Source organism: Bipolaris zeicola (assembly GCF_000523435.1).
Source record: "Bipolaris zeicola 26-R-13 unplaced genomic scaffold scaffold_200, whole genome shotgun sequence".
Classification (NCBI taxonomy): Eukaryota; Fungi; Ascomycota; class Dothideomycetes; order Pleosporales; family Pleosporaceae; genus Bipolaris; species Bipolaris zeicola.
This window is the reverse complement of record NW_006912249.1, coordinates 1-23786: the sequence shown is the minus strand read 5'-3', so window position 1 is coordinate 23786 and position 23786 is coordinate 1. Positions and strand designations below refer to the sequence as shown.

At 52.2% G+C, this 23786-nt stretch overlaps 6 protein-coding genes across 6 annotated transcripts; 2 read left to right on the top strand and 4 right to left on the bottom strand.

The window, feature by feature from the left end:
* Positions 1-1905: 1905 nt before the first annotated feature.
* COCCADRAFT_29321 (uncharacterized protein) lies at positions 1906-2721 on the bottom strand (the record flags this gene model as incomplete). Its single annotated transcript, XM_007717876.1, has 1 exon — positions 1906-2721. One exon carries the CDS (start codon positions 2719-2721, stop codon positions 1906-1908), a length of 816 nt encoding a protein of 271 aa, XP_007716066.1.
* A 3320-nt stretch (positions 2722-6041) lies between these two features.
* COCCADRAFT_40017 (uncharacterized protein) lies at positions 6042-12155 on the bottom strand (the record flags this gene model as incomplete). The annotated part of the gene is made up of 4 exons (XM_007717879.1): positions 6042-6363; positions 6422-11881; positions 12067-12093; positions 12151-12155. 4 exons carry the CDS (start codon positions 12153-12155, stop codon positions 6042-6044), a joined length of 5814 nt encoding a protein of 1937 aa, XP_007716069.1.
* A 2264-nt stretch (positions 12156-14419) lies between these two features.
* Positions 14420-15272, bottom strand: COCCADRAFT_29319 (uncharacterized protein; the record flags this gene model as incomplete). The annotated part of the gene is made up of 2 exons (XM_007717875.1): positions 14420-14480; positions 14545-15272. The coding sequence occupies 2 exons, from the start codon at positions 15270-15272 to the stop codon at positions 14420-14422; spliced, it is 789 nt and encodes a 262-aa protein (XP_007716065.1).
* A 2375-nt stretch (positions 15273-17647) lies between these two features.
* COCCADRAFT_40015 (uncharacterized protein) lies at positions 17648-18924 on the top strand (the record flags this gene model as incomplete). The annotated part of the gene is made up of 2 exons (XM_007717878.1): positions 17648-17825; positions 17903-18924. The coding sequence occupies 2 exons, from the start codon at positions 17648-17650 to the stop codon at positions 18922-18924; spliced, it is 1200 nt and encodes a 399-aa protein (XP_007716068.1).
* Positions 18925-19162: 238 nt separating this feature from the next.
* On the bottom strand, positions 19163-20044 carry COCCADRAFT_29318 (uncharacterized protein; the record flags this gene model as incomplete). Its single annotated transcript, XM_007717874.1, has 2 exons — positions 19163-19794; positions 19927-20044. 2 exons carry the CDS (start codon positions 20042-20044, stop codon positions 19163-19165), a joined length of 750 nt encoding a protein of 249 aa, XP_007716064.1.
* Positions 20045-20904: 860 nt separating this feature from the next.
* COCCADRAFT_106041 (uncharacterized protein) lies at positions 20905-22686 on the top strand (the record flags this gene model as incomplete). Its single annotated transcript, XM_007717877.1, has 1 exon — positions 20905-22686. One exon carries the CDS (start codon positions 20905-20907, stop codon positions 22684-22686), a length of 1782 nt encoding a protein of 593 aa, XP_007716067.1.
* Positions 22687-23786: the final 1100 nt, after the last annotated feature.

The following is a 23786-nucleotide window of genomic DNA, read 5'->3' as shown; positions in this document are numbered from 1 at the left end:
GGGAGGCTGGCTAGGAGTCTCCGCAGGGTAGGCGGGGACCGAGGTAGCGGGGTGAGGAACCTCAGTGGTGCAAGGCTCGGAAGAGGGAGCAGGAGCCGGGACCTCTGGGTAGGCTGGGTAGGCGTTGTAGCTGGGAGCAGCGGCGGCGAGGCCGGCGAAGGCAGCGATGGCAATGGTGTAACGCATTTTGATTGTTGGGTATTAGAACTTGAAAAGTAAAAGATGAAGTGGTTGGTGGGAGAGGTTGGAGGAGAGTTGGCGAGATTGAATTATTAAGGATAGTATTAGGTTGAGGACAACGAATGGACGACTCGAAGGTCAGGGACTTGATGCTCGAAAGTTGGCTGTGAAGTGGAGAAGAAAAGTTGGAGGGCGAGCACTTCGTCAGCTTATGTAGCAAAGGGAGATTGCAAGCGTCGTAGCGCGGGCCGGAAACATGTGGCCACTGAAAGGGGGGTGGACAGGACAGGCGACAGGGGCGGAGACGTGGAGGCCATGCAAGTGGTCCAGCGGGTGTCAGGACTAACGCAGGTCCCAAGTGGCCCCCCGGCGGTCGGCTGGCCAGTGGCAGGGCGGACGTGCCTGATGCTAAGACGACATGGGCAGGTTGCCTGCTAGTAGCGGCCGTGGCTCTCGTGTTGGCTAAATGAACCGGCGTCGAGGCGCCCTGAAGCGGGAGACGAGGCGTCAACTCGCACCCGCTGGCACCCATTCGAGTCGTGTGCTGGCTGGCGATCGCAGCAGGGAATGCTCAGCTTGCTCAGGAGAAACGTCTTATCGGGCAGCCCGTTGAACGCAACCCCTCGACTGCAACTGCGATACGGCAGCGGCACCAGTCTCCACGCGCCATTGCCATCCATCAGCATTGCCATTGCGCGCCTGCTCGATGGCCATGACTATCCCGAAATAGGCTGCACGGCCAAGCTGTCAGCGTTGCAGAGTATGCAGGGTGTGTCAGCGATTTTCTTTTTGTTTGCAAACACTTTTCCCGTCGCGCCCTCGCAGCGGTGGACCGCATCGTCAGCTCTTTTGGTCGTGCGCTGATAGTACATACCCACACGCGTCTCACCTGTTGCTGGCGGCGATGCACTCTCCTCAGACGTGCAGCTGTGGGCGTGTGTGCGTGTGTGCACATGCATATGGATTGGGTGGAGCAAGCAGACGGCGTTGCATTGGCTTCGGTGTGGATGGACGGAACTGCTTCGCCGCCTTGCCAAGCCAGTGGAAATTAAGCCTTGGGGCGTCGCCGCATTCGGCCTAGCGCCATAGCTCCCTCGCCCGTTCGGGTCTTACTCTGTCACCGTCCCCCTCGCTGCTCCCAGCTCATCTCGGCCTCACCTTCTTCTCAACAAGGCCCAGACCACTAAGAAAAACCCTCGCCATGTCGTCGCCGGCTGTCGTCATCGTTCCCACTGCTCGTTGCCCAGCGGCTCTCTTGTTTCTTTGGCCTGGCGGAACACACCCCAACCAACGACGTTTGTTGTCGGCTCCCTGACCGCCTCGGATGCTCTCACAACACGTGCCCCACGCCTGCATTCAGCCAGAATACTGTGCTCAAAGTTAAAAATATCCCGGTTGGCCATCGGCAATAGCATCTGTGTCCACACCCCTGCCCGTTGCATTCCACCCCTGTCACCTAATCAATGTCGATCGTATGGTTCTCCATGCCAACAGTCTGCCGTTTTGGACCTGTCATGGCACCCACCCTGGTCCTCCTTTGCAGCCGAAATCAGGCGGTCAGATGATTCACTAATGTCCAATACCGCCACTCTGCTCTATAGGTCACATCCGCATAGCGATTGGTCTTTGATTATTATCATTATTATGTACGTTCATGCTGCTCATTTGAACTAAATAGTGACACTACTCAATGCGTTTCCCTCGTAGCCAGACCGTCAGCTCTTCTTACTTGACGTACTTGATTGCAATCTGCGATAGGCTATCGATAACACTATCAGCAACTAGCTTGTCATCCAGCACCATCTTGATAATCGTAGCACCCCTCAAATCCTCCACCCGACCAGTGCTCATCTTGGCACTAGCATTTGTGAACACCACCCTCCCAAAGTCTGCCAGCGCCAAACGCCCTCCACCGGAAAAGTATTCCATGATCCATTCTGCATTGTCGCTGGTCAAGAAAGTGTCTGGAGGCGATGTCACATCCATGCTGATATCATTGCCAGTGCTGATGTTGATCAATCGAACATTCCCCGTGGTCGTCGATGTAGTCGTTATATCCACTTGGATCTCATCCCCGCCTGTAACGTTGAAATCGTCCAGATAAGACGGCTCGTAACGGAACCCCTCGTACCATGCCGTGTATGATACCTTGCCGGATCTCTCAACCGTCCAGTCCACACCACCCTGTAGTTGAGACTCAAAGGTGTAGTCGCTAATACCCACCCATGCGGACCCCCATTCTGTATCGTTCGAGGCGCCAGTGTGCTTGGGTATCGGAATCGTAAAACGCCCCGTGGCAGAGGCAAAGTTACCCGCACAAAGCTTCTTAGAGAGCATGCCACCCGCCCAGTTGTCTCGAGTTACTACCTGGTTTGCGTTCTCTGCATCCCTCGTAATGGATCTGCACTGTACCCTCAAGGCCGTGCTGTCTTGGGTTGAGGGCTGTGACAAGTGCTGGTAGTTTCCATGGACCTGGGCCCGTATACCTATGGCTAGGACCGAGCTGGCAATGGCAGCGACGAAAGCAACAGAGAGTTTCATGGTGTGGCAACACTAAGCCTGGTAAAGCTGGAAAGATGGATGAGCTGTCTGCTCTCCATTGTGGGACTTTTGGCCGATATATTATACCTATTGAGCGCTTACGGATTTGAACTTGGTTTCGCATCTGTCACTTCCCATATGCTTTGCATGCTGCCGACATGCATTGTATGTTGTTATCTTGCCGCCGAGGCGCCGAAGCCACTCTGCTCTACTCAAATGGTAAATTTTTGGCTACCAAGTCAAACATTTGGATTTGGATTATTGTGTTATCAGTGGTGACGGCCTGCCTAGTTTCGGAGAAACATTCGTACTTTTAGAGGAAACAACAGTGATTGTCCACGTGTATAGGAAAAGGAAAAAAACCCAATGTTTGCATGAGGGGTATGGTTCCTTGATAAGGTTTCGGTGGTGGCTGCCAAAAGATACTTAGCTGGAGGGGATTGGTGTTGCATTTGCATCTGTGGTGTTGTGCACAATCAATTCGTGGATAATGCAAGAACAACGGCGCATCGTCAGAGATGTGGGATGGTACTTCAGTCGTTTACTACAAGAACAGCGAGGATCTAATGCCCATCAGACAAGATCTATCCTCCACGTTTCCCGGACTGTCAGATTTTGAGTATATTTCTTTTGCCGTGTGGACCCAGTTGCTTTGCACACCGGCAACAGTCACACAGACCCTTCGGAGAAGCTACGACCGGCACTTGTACAAACAAACTCGGAACCGTGCGGAAAGAACAGTGCCGTGCTGCGATAACGAGACTTAGAGTAGGTACTAGTACGTAAGTACACCACCCACACGACGCGATCAGTGCGCAATGAGCGGGAGGCCCCTCCTGAAGCGTCCTTGATCAACAGGGGCCGCCCCACACTTGCCTTGTACGTCTCGCACACCCGTTGACATTTGATTTTTGTCTTACCCAACAGCTCGCCTCACAACACAAGCAAATCCTCTCTTCCATATCTGAAGCCCTGTTTCCTCCCTATACTTCTCCGCTGACATCATGTTTGACACAGCTAACTGACGCTACAGGCATCACCGAGGTTTCGCTGACCAAACGATCATCGCCTGCCTTGAAACAACGACTTCGTACCTCCACTCCCGGCCCACCCACCACCATTACGTTGCATTCAACATGCGCTTCGAATGCGTAGTGTCAGTCCGTCGAGATTTCATGTTTCCAAATACCCAGACTCGACGTATCGGAATTTCACTCGGCCCTTGCTGATCTCATCTAAGCGTTGCCATGACCGGGCGCATCCACCTTTTAATATTACCATCTACATGGACGAGTGCGTAATACCAGGGGTTCCCAAGAGCCATCCACAGATCACTCGCCAAAAAGCATTCCCCTGAGTTCAGATTCCGATGACGTCATTGGCATTCCAGCTTGGAGAATCATACCTAGGAATTCCTCTCACAATCCATGGGCAGGCAAGGCTCCAGGTATGAGTGCGCCATTCCGGAATACCCCACCATGAGGCGGATACCGGGAGATCTTCCAAACATTCCCATTGATCATACCGTGTCAGTGGCCAGTTGCACAATCCGATTGACTTCTGAGGCTCGACCTGGCGCACCCAGCGTACCGATTCAACTAAAACAAGTCCAGAAAACTAATTGCGATGGGCAAGTCTGGGATCAATTGTGGACTTTGAGAAGCGCCATGTGACATAACGAGCCTCCAGTTGCCAGCCCTTTCCTTTGTTTTGCTACAACTTAATTCCAAGTCGTCCTGGTTGCAGTGAAGCCCCTGGACCGATCTTCTTCTTTCTCTGGCTGGCCGCGTGTTGTTTCCAGGATCCCTCTGATACCATTCTGAGATCTACCTTACTCACCAGTTGGAAGGACATCCTATCAGAAGCAAGTCTTTACCGTGTGAAATGGCCCTGCTGACATCAGCAGCTCCATACCCAAGTCCAATGGAACCCAATGGTTGACGTAGGCATTACTACTAACAGGGACATGACACATTATAATGGGAACCAAAAAAATAGCACTCCACATTTTCCTTTGAGGATGCAAACTCCATAGTCTGGTGCCGGTTCCCGTTTCCTTTGTGCAATCTCTGTGAACCCACGCCTGGCCATCTCCAAGGATCCCCGCCTATATGACGCGCGGCCACGGCATGCCGGATGAAATGAACAAAAACCCATATTAGCCAGAGTTTTACAGTCGCTGTGTCCATCTCTGGGTTTCATGAGAGCTTTGTTTGAGGCTATGACTGTTAATCGGAAACGCCCTTCACACAGTGAACATTTGACCTCAGGAACAAAAGCATACCCAACCAGACGTTTATTCATCGCTACACTACAGCTGCTATTTTCTGTACACACAAAACGCGCGTCTCGGAACTATACCAGTGGATTTCCGTATCGTCTTCCCGGGTATATTCATGCAACATGGAAACTCACACGTCCACGCTCTAAGAAACGGCAATGCACCCCCACAGCACGGAGACACAGTTGGGCTTTGTAGATTCTGTAACTGATAGCTTCCCTACGATATCCCATAAAGCGTCCCAAACGACATGGCCAGCGAAAAAAGCATGTATATATATATATCCGTTGTCACAGCTCCATCGCCAACGGCAAACAAAACCTTTCAAGTACCCGATCAGATGCCCTCACAATCGGACTTTGTATATGAGACAACGACATATGTCGAAGTCCATCGCCAAACCCCACACAAATAGATAGCGAGAAAGACAAAAGAAAGAGCACAAAGACGTCATACAAAAAAACAAAAGCATTTCATATATCCCAACTGTTCCATACACACATAACCCAACTCTCCCTCTTTACTTCGATACATACATAGTTACATACATGCATACATTCCCATTGGGCCCCCCCTTCATCCCATCAAAAAAGAAAAAGAAAACAGGAAGAAGGGAGGGAAGCCAAAACTTGTCCAACGCGACCCAAAATGCCCGCTCAAAACGCCATGCTAATTAATACACACATACGCGGACACGCACACGCATACTTCGGTAGCTCTCTCCGCTCTCGTCTCCTTTGCCTCGGGGTAAAGAGCCGAGTTTGAAAAGCAAAAAAAAGGAGAAAAGAAAAGAATCCGACGCAACTGGTCTCGCATCTGCCCCGTCCGTCCGTCCGTCCGTCCGTCCGCCCGCCCAGCCCTTACGTCATACAATCAATAAGACGTCAGAAAGAAAAAGAAGAAGAAAAGAAAAACACCGTTGAAACGCCGCCCCGAATTCCTGTGACAAAACAAGACAGAGTTTTTTTGCTTCAAACACTCAAACATTTTGCCTGTTCTACCCAGGTTTCTTATCGCCCAATTGTCTTTCTTTCAAACCCTAAGCTTTCATCTTGCCCAAGAAGCCATCAAGGTCAAACTCTTCGTCGTACTGCTTCTCGTCCCAGAGATCGCCCAGTTCATCCAGGAAGCCCTTTTTGCCTTTTTCTCTCAGCGCGCCCGTGGCATCGACAGCGTCGTTTTCGTCGATGCCAGTGCCGTCGTCCTTGGCGTTTGAAGGCGGTGCAGGCAAAGCAGAAGGATCGTTTGAGTCAGCAGATACGTTGAAGAGATCAAGGATCTGATCCGTTTGCATCGACTGCAGACCGGCGTTTTGTTGGTTGACAACTGTCGAGGCAACGTCGATTTTGAATCGTTGGAGACTGTTCACGAGGGTTAGCGTTTGTGACCATGTGATTTCAGGAAAAGATGGATACGTACTTTAGGATCTTCTCCTCCAGGGTGCCGCGCGTAACAATGCGGTAGACGTTGACTACCTTCTTTTGACCAATACGATGCGCGCGGTCCATGGCTTGGATATCCTTTTGCGGGTTCCAGTCGTGCTCGACGAAGATGACGGTGTCGGCACCAGTCAAATTGAGACCGAGACCACCGACACTAGTGGTAAGAAGCAAGACGTCGTAAGACGGATCTGTGTTGAACTTGTTGACAATTTCTTGTCGCTTGGTGGCTTCAACACCACCGTCTAGACGCATAAACTGAACGGATGGCAGCAACTTTTCGAGCACATTATGCTGCACCATGTCGAGCATCTCCTTCATCTGACAGAAGACGAGAGCGCGATGCTGGGAGACAGCTTCGGGTAAGTCGCCGTTCGCATTCGCCGACTTGTCGCTGACAACGTCTGATGCTCCGATACCACAATCGACAAGCAGATCCTTGAGAGCCCCGAGCTTGGGTGCGTGCGCAATATCGTCAATCGTAGTGTTGTGCTTTTTGAGGTACTGTTGAGTTGACTCGTATGCCTTGTTGGTGGGGCCCTTGACAACAAGCGAAGGTGAGTTGCAAAGTTTCTTCATGTACTGCAAAGCCTGGAAAATGTGTTGCTTGCTCTCACGATCGGCATTACCAGCCTTGGACTGGATTTCTTTACCTTGACGTTTGGTGAAATCGTCAAAGAGGTTGCGCTGCAGCTCGGAAAGATCGCAGTAGTAGTTCTGTAGAATCTTGGGTGGTAGATCATCTAGAACCTCTTCCTTGAGACGACGAAGGAGGAAGGGCAACACTTGCTTGTGAAGAGCTTCAATCGCCAAAGCACCCCGTTCTTGCTCCTTTGACGAGCTCTTTGCAAACCGAGATGCAGCAATGGGCTTGGCAAAACGCTCCTGGAAGACCTTTTCGGTACCAAGGAAACCTGGCATGAGGAAGTCGAACAAAGACCACAGCTCAAGGACGTTGTTCTGAATTGGCGTGCCGGAGAGAATGAGGCGGTGGTTGGACTGAAACTGCTTGACAGCCTGGCTTGTCTTTGACTTTGAATTCTTGATCAAGTGTCCTTCGTCTAGGACACAGTAGTTCCAGTTGATGGGCTTGAGGATATCGGCGTCGTTGCGGCAAATGTCGTAGGAAGTGATGACAATGTCTACTTTGTCAAGGTCGTTCCTGTACTGACTTCGGATTGGTGGCGAGCCTACGTAAGCAACGCAGCTAAGGAAAGGCGCATATTGGCGAATCTCCTGCTGCCAGTGACCAGACAGGGTGGGCGGGCACACAATGAGAGACGGTAGGCGACGGAAGTTTGGATCTCCAGATTTGGCAAACTCGTCGGCACGCATGTGATGGTCACTAGCCACCATGCAAAGAGTTTGTAGAGTCTTACCAAGACCCATGTCGTCACAGAGGATTCCGTGGAGGTTATACCGATTAAGGAATGCCAGCCAGTTGACACCATCTTGCTGATAGGAACGGAGCGTTGCCTTGATGCCGACAGGAATCTCAAAAGGCTCCACCTTCTTGGCGTCTAGCATTTGAGCAACAAACTTGCGCTCTCGGTCTCGGCCTTTGAGCAGGGAGTCTGGAAGACCTGGTGGATCGGGAATACCCGACTCGAGTGGTACGAGTTTGACCAGTGTAGCGAAGCTGGTTGTGGCGAGTAATCGGACGTCATTGTCTGAATCACTCATTCGTCCAAGGACAGGAGTGATGAGGAAGATGACATATGGCAGGATTGCATCGTCCATGACGTGGATGAGGTGGTATATGCACTCGATTGCTCCCTGGCGAGCATGTACGTTACCACCATCGCTAATGGTTGGCAGCACACTCTCGACAAGCATTGTAATACCCTCAACAGACATGACGCTGCAAATCGTCGCAAAGCATTTAGCAGCTGCGTACCGCAATACGTACAGCTTGCTCTGTAAAGCCCTGGCAATGAGTGGAAGGAGTTCCTTGACAAAACTTCTCACGCTTGGATGCAGTTTGCCTACCAGAGCGCGTAAAGTCGACAGGCCATCGACAACTTCTTGTCCAAAGACACCGTCTTCATTGAAGATTTGCGGGGGCAGCGACGCTTCGGTGAATGCCTCCTTGATCGGCCGCTCAATCAGGTCCTTCAGAATGGGCACCTTTTCGAAAACCTCAGCACCGAAACGTTCAACAACCTGTTCCAGGCCCTCGCGTGCACCACGCTTGGTGATTCTCGCAGCCCGTGACTCCTCTGCAAATCGAGCAGCGTCTGGATGGTCCCGTACGTCTTCGTCTTTCTTAAGCGTCAGGATACCGGTTTCAATGTGCGATTGCCCAGCGAATTCGGGAGTTTCTGCCGTCTCCATACAGTAGAATTTGACCAGGTTGCCGACAACCTTGTTCACGACGCCCGATCTCTTGCCATTGACCAGGTGTACAATGTAACCGGCAACTGCAGCTGCAGAACGTTTTTGCAATTCCACATTCTCTTCCTTCTTGATGCTATCCATCATAGCCTTGATAGGTGGTGATGGTTTCTTGGGAGGCGAGTCAAGCGCCACAAGTGCGCCAGCAGCAGCGGCCTTGATTCGAATATCGCGCTCTTCCTTGATGTTCTTGGCTTCCTGAATGCTGGCCTCTACTTCTTTGCGCGTCGTCTCTAGGTTGGCTGCAGCGATCATACGCGAGGAAGGTGTCATAGCCTTCTTTAGCTTCTCATATTGCACAGTGACCAGCTTTTCGGCATCCGCGACTCCAAAGGCATAGTTGTTTGTAAATGGTAATCCTTGGACGATAGTTGAAAGGTTTGGCAGGTTCTGTACGTGTGCTTCCTGGAAGATATGGAGCAACGACGAACATTGCGTGCGAACAATCTGGAGTTTTGGCACAAGATCCTCATAGGCTAGAGGTCTCTCGCCTTCTACCATGGGCAGCAGGTGTTGGACGAACAACTCGGCCAACGCGTCCTTGGCTTTCAAGTTCTTTCCAAACTCCTCGATAATGATGGCAGCCGTCAATTGAGTCGTGGAGTTTGGCGAGGACAGTGGGCTTACCAGCCTGGACTTGAAAGCCTGAAGTCGCGATTCTTCGGGCCAGGCACCCATGGCTGTTCCCAGAGCTTGGGCTGCGGAGGTTCTGGATCTGATCATGACATCTGCTCCAATGAGTTCCAGATCTCCAGTAATCATGTGTCCGTCGACGTTGTGAGATTGAGAGGATGGTGCTGGTATTGCCATGTCGTCTTTTCCTGGGCGGGACTTCTTTCTCCTCTTTTGGGCTGGTTCGGCGCCATCGGGCGGTGTCGATTTCCGGCTCGTCTCGGTGTTCGGTGGGGGTCCCATGGCTTGCCCAGAAGGTTTGATAAGAAGCGATTTGTCCAGGGAAATGGGGTGACGAGAGACTCCGATGGGGGTAAGGGTGAGGGGAACAATCGCATCCAATACGGGCTCCAGATGGTTGGGTAATTGACTACCCAAGCTTGCAACTACGGCATTCCAAAGCTGCATTGAGAGCTTCAGAACGCCTTCATTGCGCTCGAGCAAGATGTTCTGGAATATCAACTGCAACGCCTTGCTGTCTATCCAGCCATCTGATTCTTGGCTCTGAATATTGAGGAATGTGATTAGTGCACGCAACACAGCCGCACGAACGCTAGTAATGGTATGTCGTAGGAAGGGGAAGAGGCGAGGGACGAGCTCGTGGAATGACTGGCTTGGGTCTTGGCGAGCGTTTGCTTGCATTGCCTCGAGCACTTGAGGGAAACCGCAGAGCTTAGCCAGCAAGTCCATGATGAAACCGGTGCTAGCGCTGAGATCATCCTGCAAGCTGGAGAGACATGACCAGACGACATTCATCAATCCTTCGAGTGCCTTGGGCCGCATCTCGATGAATTCCTTTACAACGGGGATTAGCGTTGCGGCACTGATGGCTCGTACATCATCATCGTCATTACTCAGGCCATTGGTGACTGCAGCGAGCACACCATCCATCAAAGTACCATCTTGAAGGAGCAGATCGTTTCGCACAGCGACAAGGTACCGCAAGCCAATCATGCCACCCTGGCAAAGGGCCCAGGGTGCACTGAGAGGGTTGGTGTCAACAGGTAAGTCCTGATTCATGATTAGGCGATTGAGAACTCTGAAAGTTGCCAGCACATTGTCGCCAGTCATGTATTGCAGCAAGGAACCGAGTGCTTGTCCTGCAGTTTCACGTATTGGTGCAATGACATTATCACCAGTGAAGTCTGCAAAGCGATCGAGCATGAAGATGCAGATCATGCGACACGCTAGGTCGTTGAGCCATTGTTGATTGAGCTGATCATTCTCGGCTCGAGTGAGCCCTTTCCGCCTGCCGGCGCCGGCGCCGTGCACACGGAGGATTTCTCGAAGACCCATGGCAGCCCCATGACGGACCTCCCAGGTGAAGTCAAAAAGTTCGACAGCAAGATACGAACACACACGTTCGAATGGCCATTCTAGCCCAGCCTCCACAGCCTCGGCCTGAAACGACGACTTTTCGGGTACGGGCGCGCCCTTGAACTCCTTGACAAACTTTGCGTCGTCGTCTCCGCCGTTGCGCTCGAGCGAAAAGTAGTCGTTTACACCACTGTCGCCTTCCTCGCCGTTCTCGGTCTTTTCGAGCTTAAGGGCAATTGGATGGGGGCGACTGGGGGTTTCTACTGCATCTGACTGTGAATCTTTGCGTGAGTTTGCGTTAAAATCAACGATTTGGACCTTGTTAGCACCCCCGGCAGCATTCTTTTTTTGCTTGCGTTTGAGGGCGTTTTGCTGCCTTTTACTTAGTCCCTGGCCGTTGGGCGTGGCCAATGCAGGGGGAGGAGAAGAGGCTAGATTTGAGCTGTCGGCACGTGGGACATTTGTGTCGATGCGATTTGGTGCAGGCGTCTTGGGCCCGGGTGTTTGAGGCATGATTTCGTGGGGTGGTGAGAGGTCCTCGGTCCATGGACCCTCGAAGCCAAGGCGCTTGAGGAGGGTACTCTTCTGGTACTCCAGGCGCTCGGCGGGGTCCATGGCAGCCAGCTTGTAGTCATGCTCCTTTGCACCAGAGGAAGCCAAGACTTTACCAAACTTGAGGATGGAGGGCAGGTCGAGGGTAGCTAGATCGAGTCCGTGGGAGAGGGGAGGCAGGGCAGCGTCGCTGTTTTCTTCTTTCTTGACGGCGCCATTGCTATCTTCGGACTTGACATTGTGATTCGACTCGGACTTGAGGCTGGATTTGCTGGATTCATCGGCATCATCGTCATCAGCATTGGGATCAAACTTGTCGGCGTTAGCGGCAATGCCGCCAATGGCCTTGGCGGCAGCGACTCGAGTCTCCCAGCTCTTTGACCTCAGGTAAGGGATGACACGGGTGAGGAGGTTGAACAGTTCATCGGGATGTTGTTTCTGGACGTCAGCAAGTTGGTCGGCTGCTGTGTTGCGGATCAATGCTGTGCTGCCAGTCTCGAGGAGCCTTGGCGCGGGTTAGCGAGCAGGCGACAAGGGTGGGTCAGAGGGGACAAGAGGGGCAATGCCATGTTGGGGGGGATGCATGGCAGGGCGTGGTATGCGAGGGGCATGGCAAGTATGTTTGTTCTTTCTGGCGTTGTCGGGAAGGGGTGCAAAGCCATGTGCAAAGCTGGAGTCGGGTGCACTTACGTGACGAGACGGTCCAATCTGGTGGCACTATGGCAGGGTTAGCGCGACATGCATGCAGCAGCAGCCGTGGGATATGCGACAAACCTCATCGTGACCAGCGGGTGGGTCTGGCTATGGGCGCGCGGCCAGAGGGATTAGAAATTACTACTATGGGCCCGCAGGCGAGTGCCATCGAAGGCGCACCAAGTGCACACACAAACACAGAGGCACACACACAAGCCTCTGTGGCGGGGGGTGCCGTGGGCGCAGCACTGGAGTAGTCACGTGACGGGATGGTAACTCGATGCGGTGCCGCGAGCGCGTCGGAGAAGGTGGGCTGCGGGCCTATCTAAGAGAATGAACAGGTCATTAAGTAGGCTGGATCACCACCAGGAACGGGCTAGTGCTGTGGTCCGTGCGTCCCGTTTCAGGGAGTAGAGGAAATTTTTCGCGACCTCCAACGGCGCCGACGAGCGCGTCTTGCTCGCAGGCACCCAGAGCCAGAGTGTCTCTACGCCTGCGCTGCCTCTCTGCGCCGCTTCCATCAGCCTGCCGTGTCTCTTCACATCTGTGTTCGGCACCTTGTATCAGCCTGGCTGTGACAAGGTGGCCTCTGCGCCGCACTAGCCCAGTTCCATCACCGCCCCAACGCGCCTGCCCACGCCTCACCACCACCACCTTCCGCTTCTCTATCCACCATCCGCCCTTGACCACCCATTCATTCTCCATCATCTACATCCCAACCCCCATCACTCTCCCCTCTCCCCTCTCCCCCTCACCCCTCGACACCCACGCCTACCTTCTTCGTCTCAAACTTCCACTCAGTCATCCGTTCCAGCTCGGCGGGAGTCGCTGACAGGGCTCCCAGCCAGCCAGTAGTAAGCCCTGCATCGTCGCTGCTCACCACAGCAGCAGCAGCCTGCAAACGGCAAATCCCTATCTCTCTGCCTTGCTAGTCTCATCTCCATCCACACCCACTCACGCACGACAACAACAACAACAACTTTGCAAACGCAAAAAAACATCCATCCTCCATCCTTCATTTTTCCCATCACCACAGCTGCCGGATGCACCGGACGGGCCCCCCGCGTCGTGAGCGCGTCGCGCACACCCGATTACCTCTCGCTTGGCCAACTGATCTACGTGCGCCGCTGCACCTAGCGCATACTTGCATCGATATATCGATCAACCTCTTGTTCCATCCTTTGTCGTTGCCTTGCCCTGCTTTTATTTTGTCGGGTTTCCTGCGCTCCCTATGATATTCCTATTACCGCCCTTGTGCCAAAGCCCTCTCTGTCCCATGGGCCAAAACATCCCATTGTCTTTCCCCGCAATCAGCTCTCTGTCAAGGGCGTGTCCGTGAGCTCAATTTCCCGCGCTGGGTTCAACATGCAGGTCAACGCCCTCCGTGCCAGACAATTTGGTTCATCGTATCATTGGTAATCTGGTCCGTGTGGGCTGCAGACAGCGGTCCGCTACGCGTCCGTGCCGGGTACAGATGGTTGCCAAGGCTTATATTGTGAGCATCCGCGTCTTGCGTCTTGCATCTGTCCTTTCCCAAACAACAACTTGATTAACACGCGCCACACTTTATTGACGACAGATACCCTTGAGCACGCAGGATTCCCCCCCCCTTAATAAAATTTACACAGCATCCGCAGCATGACTCTACCCGTGTATACATATATACTTATATATAAACTTGGTGATTGCTGACTAGTCAGGCGTCCCCATGCATAACACAACGACATGCACCGCCATCGGAGCTTTTCCGGTGTTGTCATGCATCGTTCACTCTTCGTAATTCGCGCTCAACTAACAATGGAACAGAAGCACTGGCTTCCGATACTTTGTGTACACGTGCTCATGCCTGCTAAGGGGGGGTGCGCGAGAACAAGTTACCTTCTAGAAAACTTGATTTCCATGTGCGCCAAGCATAGCAAGCATCTGACTACTGTATACCTTGTTTTCTCTTACACGGCAGCCCTTTTGTGGCCGCCTAGCGCCACTATGCGTACTTATCATCCATATGTCTATTTCCGTTGTCATTAGCCTCGGTACCTACGCTACGCTATCCAGTACCGCGGTGCACATACTATCTGCATATCCATTTGCCTATCAGCGGTACATACATACCCGAGGTGAAAAAGAGTCAACCCCCGAAAAAGGCCATTCTTTCCCAGGAAAACGCAGCCAAGCCCCATCCATCCATCCAAAAAAAACCCCTAGTACACCGTCAAACACTCGCGCGACGTATACCCATGGAAACCCCCCAGAGCGCGCGTACCCTCCTCAACTCGTCCACTTGTCCTCTCCATCTAACACATGTCACCCTTAGAGCGTCTCCAACTAGACCATTACACCTAGGGATATACTAATCCCCACGGAGCCGTGCGCGATATTCTTCCAGTTGCATAAGGGTGACTTCTATTTCACTATTTTAATCTTTTAGTACATACTACCAGAATATGCGTGAAGGAACATGAGGGGGCTACGTACCCCAGATCAGGATTCTCATCAGCGACCAAGTTTTGCAACCGAATTTCTGCTGCAGACGCGAGAGTCGCAAGGCTATCTAGCGTACGCTGGTCTTGCCTTTGTTGCTCTTCCATTCGTTGCTCTTCATAGAAACGGTGGTAGTAGTCGTAAAGCGCTTGACCCTCAGCGGAATGTAGTGATATCATCGGAGCAGCGTTGCGTCTGCCTCCTACTACTAGCCCTGGTGTCCTGGGAGAGCACTGATAGCTGACGTCGTTGGTCGTGACATCTTGCTTCCAATACAGCACGTCGACACGTAGATTCCGCATGTACGACTCCTGGTTTGCAACGTAGAGTCTCATGTATCCGCGCTTGAACGTGGCAAACGTGTCGAAGCCTTGGGAGCGCAGGTAGTAGCATAGACGCAGTGCTTCTTGTGCTGTTGGCTTGAAATTCGTTGGCGAGATCATTTGCGTCCACTCGCATGCTTGCTGTCCATTGAGCATGTCTGCCGGGAGGGATGCTAGGTATTGCAAGGCCTTGAGCTGGACTCGGACGTAGTCGAGTGTCCTCTCGCTACCTTCTGTCTCTTCGGCTTCATTGTATGCAGTCCTGTCTAGCACGGGCACGATCGTGGTAATAGGCTGGATTGGTGTCGGTCGCGTTGCTGTGGAAGGGTTAACAATGGTAGCGTCTTTGTCGTATACTAGATATTCCAAGTTATTCGTGTTGCTGCCAGTCGCATCCATCTTTGGGCCGTTTGTTCTTATATCGTCGCGGAAATGCAGTGGGAAAGTTCGAGTATAAGTAAGATAGCGGTGCGATGTCTGTGGGTGGACCTTTGGAAAAAGAAGTGAGAATGCTGAAATATTTGTCAGTTTCAAGCTGATGCGCGATTGCGGATTCTATTTATCCCATACCAGATATTTGCTAGACCAAGGGAAACGATGGATCTTGTTGGATGGTGGAAGAATACGGATTGCGAATGGTGTTATACCTCGCCGCGCAAAAAGCGAGATAAGAAAATTGAATAAATGCTACGGTGGAGGTTTTAGCGCGATGCTGAGACTGGGTGAAGGTGAACAAGGCAAGAAGGATGGTCCAGCTTTTCTCATCACGCGACTGCCCTTCGTGAGCCGAACCCCCTCCACGTACAGTTATTCACTCTTTCTTCAAGCTAACGTGAGTGTGAAAGTGGTTGCTTGGCCTGACTTGAGTGGTACTTTACCCAATGTAAAGTTGGTGGGTCGCTTTTAGTACCAATCATGATTTGGACTTTGCCAATCACAGAGTTGAACGGAGAACAAAACGCTGTGCAAACCATCAGAGAGTCGATACACGCTTTTAGATAACATGGCTCTGATATCGCGTTTCAACGTGATGGGAGACGGCTGGGTAAGGCGTATACCGGAAGTTACTGTATCAGCCTGGATACTATCTTGATAACGTTTGAGGAGTTTTATGCGGTATTTCTGTTGTTATTCAAATACACAACTCATTGAAAACAGGTTTACCAAGAAATAATCCATTTTCGGTGAGTTGACGAGCATAAATTTTGCTCCATCACTTGTCTAATCCTACAAAGTCGGCAGCATTTGCAAATATCTGCTAGATTTATCCACATTATTCATGCTAAATGTTCTTTGTTCAACGATAATACATCAGCTTAATGTTTTTAGATGGATATCGTCGGTCTAGAAATACTTCAAAAGTTAATGTAGTATCTTCATATCTGCTCATTTGACCAACGATGTGTTACTAGTATGCTTGTTTAGCTAGCGGATTGTAAGTCCTTCGAAATGACACAAGTGTGCTTCTAGAAACATTACTACCACAGACTTGCCCTTGGCAACAGTGATATGCTAAGTTGCTGGTAGAATAATATGTACGCTAGATACCTGTGAAGTGCGGTGACTTCATGATAAGTTAAATTGTAACATTTTCATAAGCCGTCCTTGTACATGCGTCTGGAAGGGAATTAGGATTTTGAATCTAGAAATGCACAAACAACCAGATACATGAAGAACAAAACAGGTCTCCTATGTTCAACGATATGAACGATTGCAAACAAAAGATCCTATTACCAAGTCTATACACATATCTCATCTACGTCTTAGTTTTAAATCTTTGCAGCATCTCTCATTCTATTACATACAGCACAAAACTCTATATCCTACAATGACCCCTTTCCCTCTCCACAAAGTACTATACACTAACTCCCAAAAAGGAGCAAAGTTCCTAGTACCCCAGATGCACTGTCAGTGCTACGCCACGAACCAACAAAGACTATCCTCCTGTGACCCCCCTATAACCCACATCTTTCCAGCCCCACACGTGACGTTACAATGCCCGTTTTCTGAAACAAACTACACTAGTCTACATCCACCAAAGATCACCTCTACATACGCCTCCCTCCACATCTGCCGCAGAAAAAGGAAAACGAAAAAAAGCTAATGACTTGCATCTTCAACCCTGAACCAAACAACTTTGACAGCGGGCAGCACGCGGCAAGTTACTCGGAAAGCCTTGGCGTCGATGTGGGTGGGGTGGCGGTGGCGAAGGAAAAAAAAGGGTCAACAGGCCGAGGTGCGGCGACAACAAGCAAATACAACCCCTCCCCCTCCCATCCCTCGTGCCCGGGAGAAAGATAGACCAGGACGATCACAAAGGGGCTTTGTCCGTTTGCCACAGACGGGTGTGCCTGTCCATCACTTCAGGGACTTGCGGGCGGGAACAAGCAATATGATGCCATTGCTATTTTGCAAGACTCGTGAGGCTGAAGAAGGGGGGGGGATGTCAGGTACCCACGGGGCCTAGAATGGCAGAGAGGGGAGGGGGGGAAGTGATGTATAGGTATGACGTATGCACAACCCATGATCTTGATTTCCAACCCTCTTTTTTCCCTCTTCTTTCACCACGTCTACTTTCTATTCCTATATTGCATTCTAGCCTTATTGGCTAGAAAAGTTCAAGTTTTTTTCGATCTTGTCCTTTCTAATGTCGGTGAGGGATTAGCTTGGTTGAGGTGTAGTTGGTTGGTGCCCACCCGAACTACAACCCCTCCCTCTCTGCAACCACCCCACACGTGTCCAAGCAAATGCCCGCACCCGTTTCAACACCATGCATGCGCAAAACGCGCATAGTGTGCGTATCGGATACACACAACCAGACACCCAAGCTACCTTGCGGTGACGTGCTCATCCACGCCGGCGACTTGACAAATCAGGGGAGCTATAGCGAATTAAAAAAAGCTGTGGAATGGATAGAGAGGCAAGATTTTGAAGCAAAAATTGTGGTTGCCGGTAATTTACATTCCTGTCTGCATTGAAATGGTTGGTGGGGCTGATGAGTTTTTTTTCTCTTGTTCCTTCCTGAGCAGGTAATCACGAAATCACACTCGATGCGCCGTTCTTCAACAAAAACAAGGGCTCGTGGAAATGGCCTGGCGACCAAGACCCCACGGCGTGCAAAAAATTGTTGGTCGAGTCAAAGTCGATTACGTACCTTGAGCACACCACTACTACGGTCGAGCTTACCTCACCAAACGGACCGGGAACACGGTTCACGGTATTCGGTAGTCCGTATACACCCCAACAAGCGAATTGGGCCTTCCAGTACCGAGCAGAGGAAGCTGAAGACGTATGGAATAAGATTCCAGATGGGGTAGACATTGTCGTGACTCATACACCGCCAAAAGGACATTGCGATGGATCGGCAGAAGCTTCAAGAGACGGCAGAGAAGGGTGCCCAGCTTTGTTACGAAGATTGTCGAAGATCCGCCCCAAGTTGAGCATCTGCGGTCATATCCATCAAGGACGAGGCGTCGAGACAGTACGGTGGAGGACTCAGCCCTTGGACCAAGCCACACAGAGCGATAGTGGTAGCCTAGTGCAAAGCGTAGAATTCTGGAGCGATCCAGGGCAAACTAGCAACAAAATCTCCTTAGTTGACTTGACCATCAAGTCGATAGCAGGGCGCGACTTGGGCTGCGATACAGGGCTGCCACGTCAAAGCATCTCTGACTCGATGCAAGATGGTACTATGAGAAGCCAGGCTGATGCATCTCTTGCGCCGGATGTTACATGGCGTCAGCCCCCATCCGGTGATGGGAACCTTGTCCCGACGTCAAGCCTCACTGGCATTGCCCTTGAGAATAATGAGGCGTGGTGGAGAGGAGAGAACCATAGTAAACAATTGAGGAATGCAGGACATGCATGTCTCAACGATGGATGCAGGACGGGTCGGGCTTTTGGAGGTGCAGAGACGGCGCGTATTGAGACAACGACAGTGGTCAACGCAGCATACCTGGGCCCAAGGATTGCTGGAAAGCCTACTGGGCACCATAAGCCGATCGTAGTCGACGTTCAAGTGCCCGTATGGAAGTGTCCAGATGAGGAGTGAATGAGGTGGCTGATGTGGGATGACATGTGTAGTGCAGCGTACCTGTCGGACATGATATCATGCCTGGTGGCCAGCACCTGTTCTCTCGTGTGCACAAGACATGTTCGTCGCCAGTTGTGCTGCGCAATGGTGGAGGACCACGTAGAGGGACCTGCTTCGCCAGGAGCCCGTGGGTAGGATATGTCATTATTGGGCGTGACACGCAGAAGAGCCCCGCCTCACCCCGCATAGGCGTATCTTATCGTCCAACCACGCCAGGGCCTAACATGTGCCAATTCGGGACGGATCGAGTGGGAACAAATCTCACATGGGACAAAAAATCGTCAGCCTGGCGACGCAAGCGCCGTGCCCTGACCCGAGTTTTGACGGCCCACCGGGGGGCCCCTCGATGAGCCAGCTGCGGTGCGGAGGATGCGCAGTCATGCTGTGGTGCCCTAGGGCGACCAAGACCTGGTGACGGGTGGTTGAGAGTTCGGCATGAGCTTGTCTCAGAGGACTGGTCAGGCCGAAGACAGGTCTGGTTGGGTGTTGGGCGTGACGGGGAGCCGGCCGTGTGCCTTCGGTTGCAGTGTGCTCCATCTGTGACCAGGACGGCGGCGTGGATTCGCTGTGTGTTGCAAAGTGTCTTCAGCGGGGATGCTGACCGTTCTGGCTCGCTTGCTGGGCCTCGCAAGTCATGCCGGCTGAGGGGAATAATCCTATCAGATGGCATGGAGCCCCAAGTCTCAAACGACCATGTGGCCGCTGGTGGGCGTGATTGGACTGGATGTTTCCTAGGCGCCGTGACCGATGCGACGTGCAGCATGCTCATGTGAAGCGGCGGCGGCGGCTTGCGCGATGCGATGGCATGGCCCCACGGAAGGGCCTGGTCTAGGTGTAGGAGAAGGCGGACGGAAGCCGAAAGCACGCGGTGCCGTGACAGCCTTCAGCCCTGAGTACAGGACCACTACCACCCGCGCAAACTTGGGTAAGCCAGTCATGCTTGCGCGAGGCAATACACACCAGCCGCAGCATCGCCAGGGGGGTCTCCTAGAGCCGGCCTACTCAGCAATCCTGGCGCAGCGTTATAGTAAACCGCAACGCCCCAGCTGCTTGCGGGCTGGCTGACTGATTTGACCATACTGCTGTCCGTCTGTCCGCATCCTCCCTCGACTGCCCTGTTTTTTCTGTGACTCTCCCCTTCATCGCCATCATCACCCACGACGGCGTGCGATCGATGCCAACCATTGCCCGCCGCATTTTATTGGCATAGCAGCATATTGGCGTCGCTGAAACGGTGACGTCGCAGCATCCACACCGCAATTCCGCACCCGTAGAGCAGCGCTGCCGGGCAACCACGAGGCAGCTAATCGAAAGCATTGTTGCGCCGCAAGAGAGGAAAAAGTAAAAGAAAACAAGACAACACAGCCTCATTACTGGCGTCCCAAGCACAAACACTTTCTTTGTCAGGCTTGTTTAATCCGCCTTTTTTTCGCCATCACTACGACCTTCTGGGGTCTTCGATGCGAGCGTCTGTGTTCGCGGCTCGGTCCACTCTTCCTTAGGTCAGCGAAAGTAACCCGGCCCAGCCATCCTCGTCATCCCCCCTTGCCCAGACACGTTCGCCGTCCGCTGTCCGCTGTCCGTCTTCCGCTCTCACCACCCAAGCACCACGCACTCACGCACCACATACCCGACTCTCCTTAAAGCCCTTCGCCACCAAGCGCCTTCCGGGCCTCTCTCTCTCGCTATCTATCCCCTAAATTGTGGCGCTGCCTGTCTGCGTATACATACCAGCCACGCCGTCCATCCCATCCATCCCAGCTCCGCCACAGGCATTGGCTGCATTGACTTTTCCCCCGTGCCTGTGCCAGCCCAACAGTCGCCCTACCGCCTCGACGGGCTCTCTATAAAGTATACGCGAAGCCCCACCGCGCAATCGATTAGCACTACTTCCCCCTCCAACCCCCCCACCACCCCTTTCACATACACACAAACACCATGGACCTGGATCCCACGCCCGACCATTACAAGGCCCTCGGCCTCGACAAGAGTGCCACCGCCGCGATCATCAAGTCCACATACCGCAAACTGGTACTCAAGTGCCATCCCGACAAAGTCACAGATCCCGCATTGAAGGAGCAGAAGCAGGAGGAGTTTCACCGCATCCAGCAAGCCTACGAATGTCTCATCGACGACGAAAAGCGGGCTCACTACCACGCAGTCCTCGAGCTTGACAAGCTGCGCAAGGAAAAGGCCGCAAGACAAGCCGCTGCGCCACGCGACAGGACTGCACGCTTCGACGTCCCAACACCTGGTGGTTCGTCTTTTACTGCAAATGGCCCTACGCGATACGCCACCGAGTACCGCGCACCTCAATCGTCGCGTGACGATGCCAGCCGTTATCAAGAACGCGAGCGTGAGCGTGAACGCTCCCACCACCAAACTTACACATCCAAGCCGACTGCGCCACCCCGGTCCAGCCGCGAAAAAGAGTCTTCAAAAAGCAGCAGATATGCCAAGGAAGACCGCGGTCGATCAGAACGTGAAAAGGCACGTGCCAAGGAAGTCCGCAGCGACCGCAAATTCGCATCTGCCGAGAGTGAATCATCAGCCGACGAAAAGGCGCGCCACGAATCTGGATACAAGATTCGCACTGAAGAAGATGCTCGACGCAAGGCTGCTGAAGAGCGCCGATCTTACGAAGAGGCACGCCACACTACCCTGCCCACTCACCGCAAGATGAGCGTACAGGCCGAGGAGGCACTTCGGTATCAGCACAAGTCGCGTGCGCAGGTTGAAGAGGAGATAACGTCATCTCGTCCTATGCCTGCTAGAGCATCCTCGCGCGATTACTATGCCGCCGAACCCCGCTCTTCCCGCCGCGAGTCTTCTCGCGCAGAGGCTCCTGTGCGTAGGTCTTCTGCTAGGCCTAACAAGGATCGCCCTTCAATGTCGCGTCGCGAAACCGATCGAACTGATCGTGGCATTCCCGAGGTCGTGGATTGGGCTGAGGAGAGACGCACTGAAGAGAGGCGTCCTCCCATGTTCAAGCACTCGACATCGTCGCCCATTGAGCTTGGACGTGGAATTCCCCAGCGTTCTTACACTGAACGACTACCACGACGTACTGAAACTTCGCCCCCCCCTGCACCACCAGCTTTCCACCGCTCATCGACGATGCCCATCCACCCATCGTCCTCGCGCAGGAAGGAGCCAACTGCGCCTCGATCTTCTGGTCTACGCGAAGCCACTACTTCTGAGCAATATGCCAACCCCGAAAGAGATACCTTCTCCACCATCCCACCGGTACAGCAGACTACGCCCAGCAGCACTAAGAAGGTTTATTATTATCCGGTTAGTGGAGGTGGTGTCTCTGTCCGCCCGGATGAAATTCCAACCGCTGCTCGTCACGTGCCACGCGAACCATCACGCTACCAACGGTCGCCATCCCCATCGCCAATCGGCAAACCCCCGATTGGCGCCAACCGTCCGGTAGAGCCCACCACTTCCTACAAGACCGCGCCGCGCCCATCCATGCCGAGCCGCAACGAGTCGTACCGTACAGTATCGCCCGTTCGTGGCTCCGAAGATCGCGGACGTTCTGGAAGACCTAAGCTCTACGGAGAAATTGGACGCCAGCCTAGCTTCGACCCCAACGATGTGCAGTTCAGTCGCCGATATGGCCCAGAAGATGTCAGATGGGCTCCCAGATCCGGCGAGCCTGACAAAGGATACTCTACTAAGCCTTCTTTGGGCAGGACTGCAACATATGTCTACTAGGCATTGTCAATGAGTGAGAAATAACTTTACCTCATTAACATATACATGGGCAACTCATTTGCCCCAGGATACCCCCACAAAACCCGGGTATAACATTTACCGGGTTCTTTGCATTTATTGGTTTTTGTTTTTACTGGCGTTTAAGGTTGGGTCGAGTTGCTTTCTAAAGCAACTCCACAGTGTGTGTGTGTACTTTCTTTTTTTGTTGACGACACCACGCAAGTGCTGCGTTGGGTCCCAGTCTCTCTCCAACCTCCACCCCCGCCTCCCTTACCCCAAGGTGTATATTCTTGTGCTTCGTTTATCTTTTTTGCTTTTTTCGATCACTGTCTTATTTCCCCACCTTCGCTCAAATACTTTTTATTTTCTTCTTCTTCAACCGATTGTCGGTTGCTCGATGTGGCCCAAGAAAAGTCAACCAGCTTGACTTTTCTTTTTTTTTTCTTCATAGACGCGAGTTTTCTCTTTCTCACACTCGCTTTTTCTTCCAATACTGGGTAAGGGAGAGCGCGGGACATAGCATTATGTCCACACTCTCGCTTTTTACAAGAGGCTCATGTACGTGCACGAGTCCAACGAAAAATCACCTGTCGTTTCTGCACGTTTTTGTGTCTTCCTTTTTTTCGAGGGCATTTACAAACCTACTACTATATAAACTATTATTACGGCCGAATCCTCTTCTTCCTTCTTTCATTACCATCTTTTTTTTTACACCTTGTAGTCTCGCGACGATGCAAAGGAGGAAACCAACGTATGTAGTTTTTGCCAGAATAGAATTGCCATCACGCTTTTTTCCGAACCATGTGCCATGTTCTTGGCTTCAAAGTGATTACAAGAAACGAAAAAAAAACAATTGCTGACCTCACGTGTCGTTGTCTGCAGATTGATGACGTTCAAATTATGCATCAGCAAACTAATCTCCTCCGCTGACTAAAAAGGATTCCAAACTAGATATGCTGAGGTTATCCGTGCCAAGGCTTAGCTTATTAAGCTAAGTCAGCTGCGCTGACACTCGCCGCAGGCGAGTGCCGACGCTCCCAACGATATTACCGTCCCAACGATATTTTTTCGTACAACCCAGATATATTATTGAATAACTA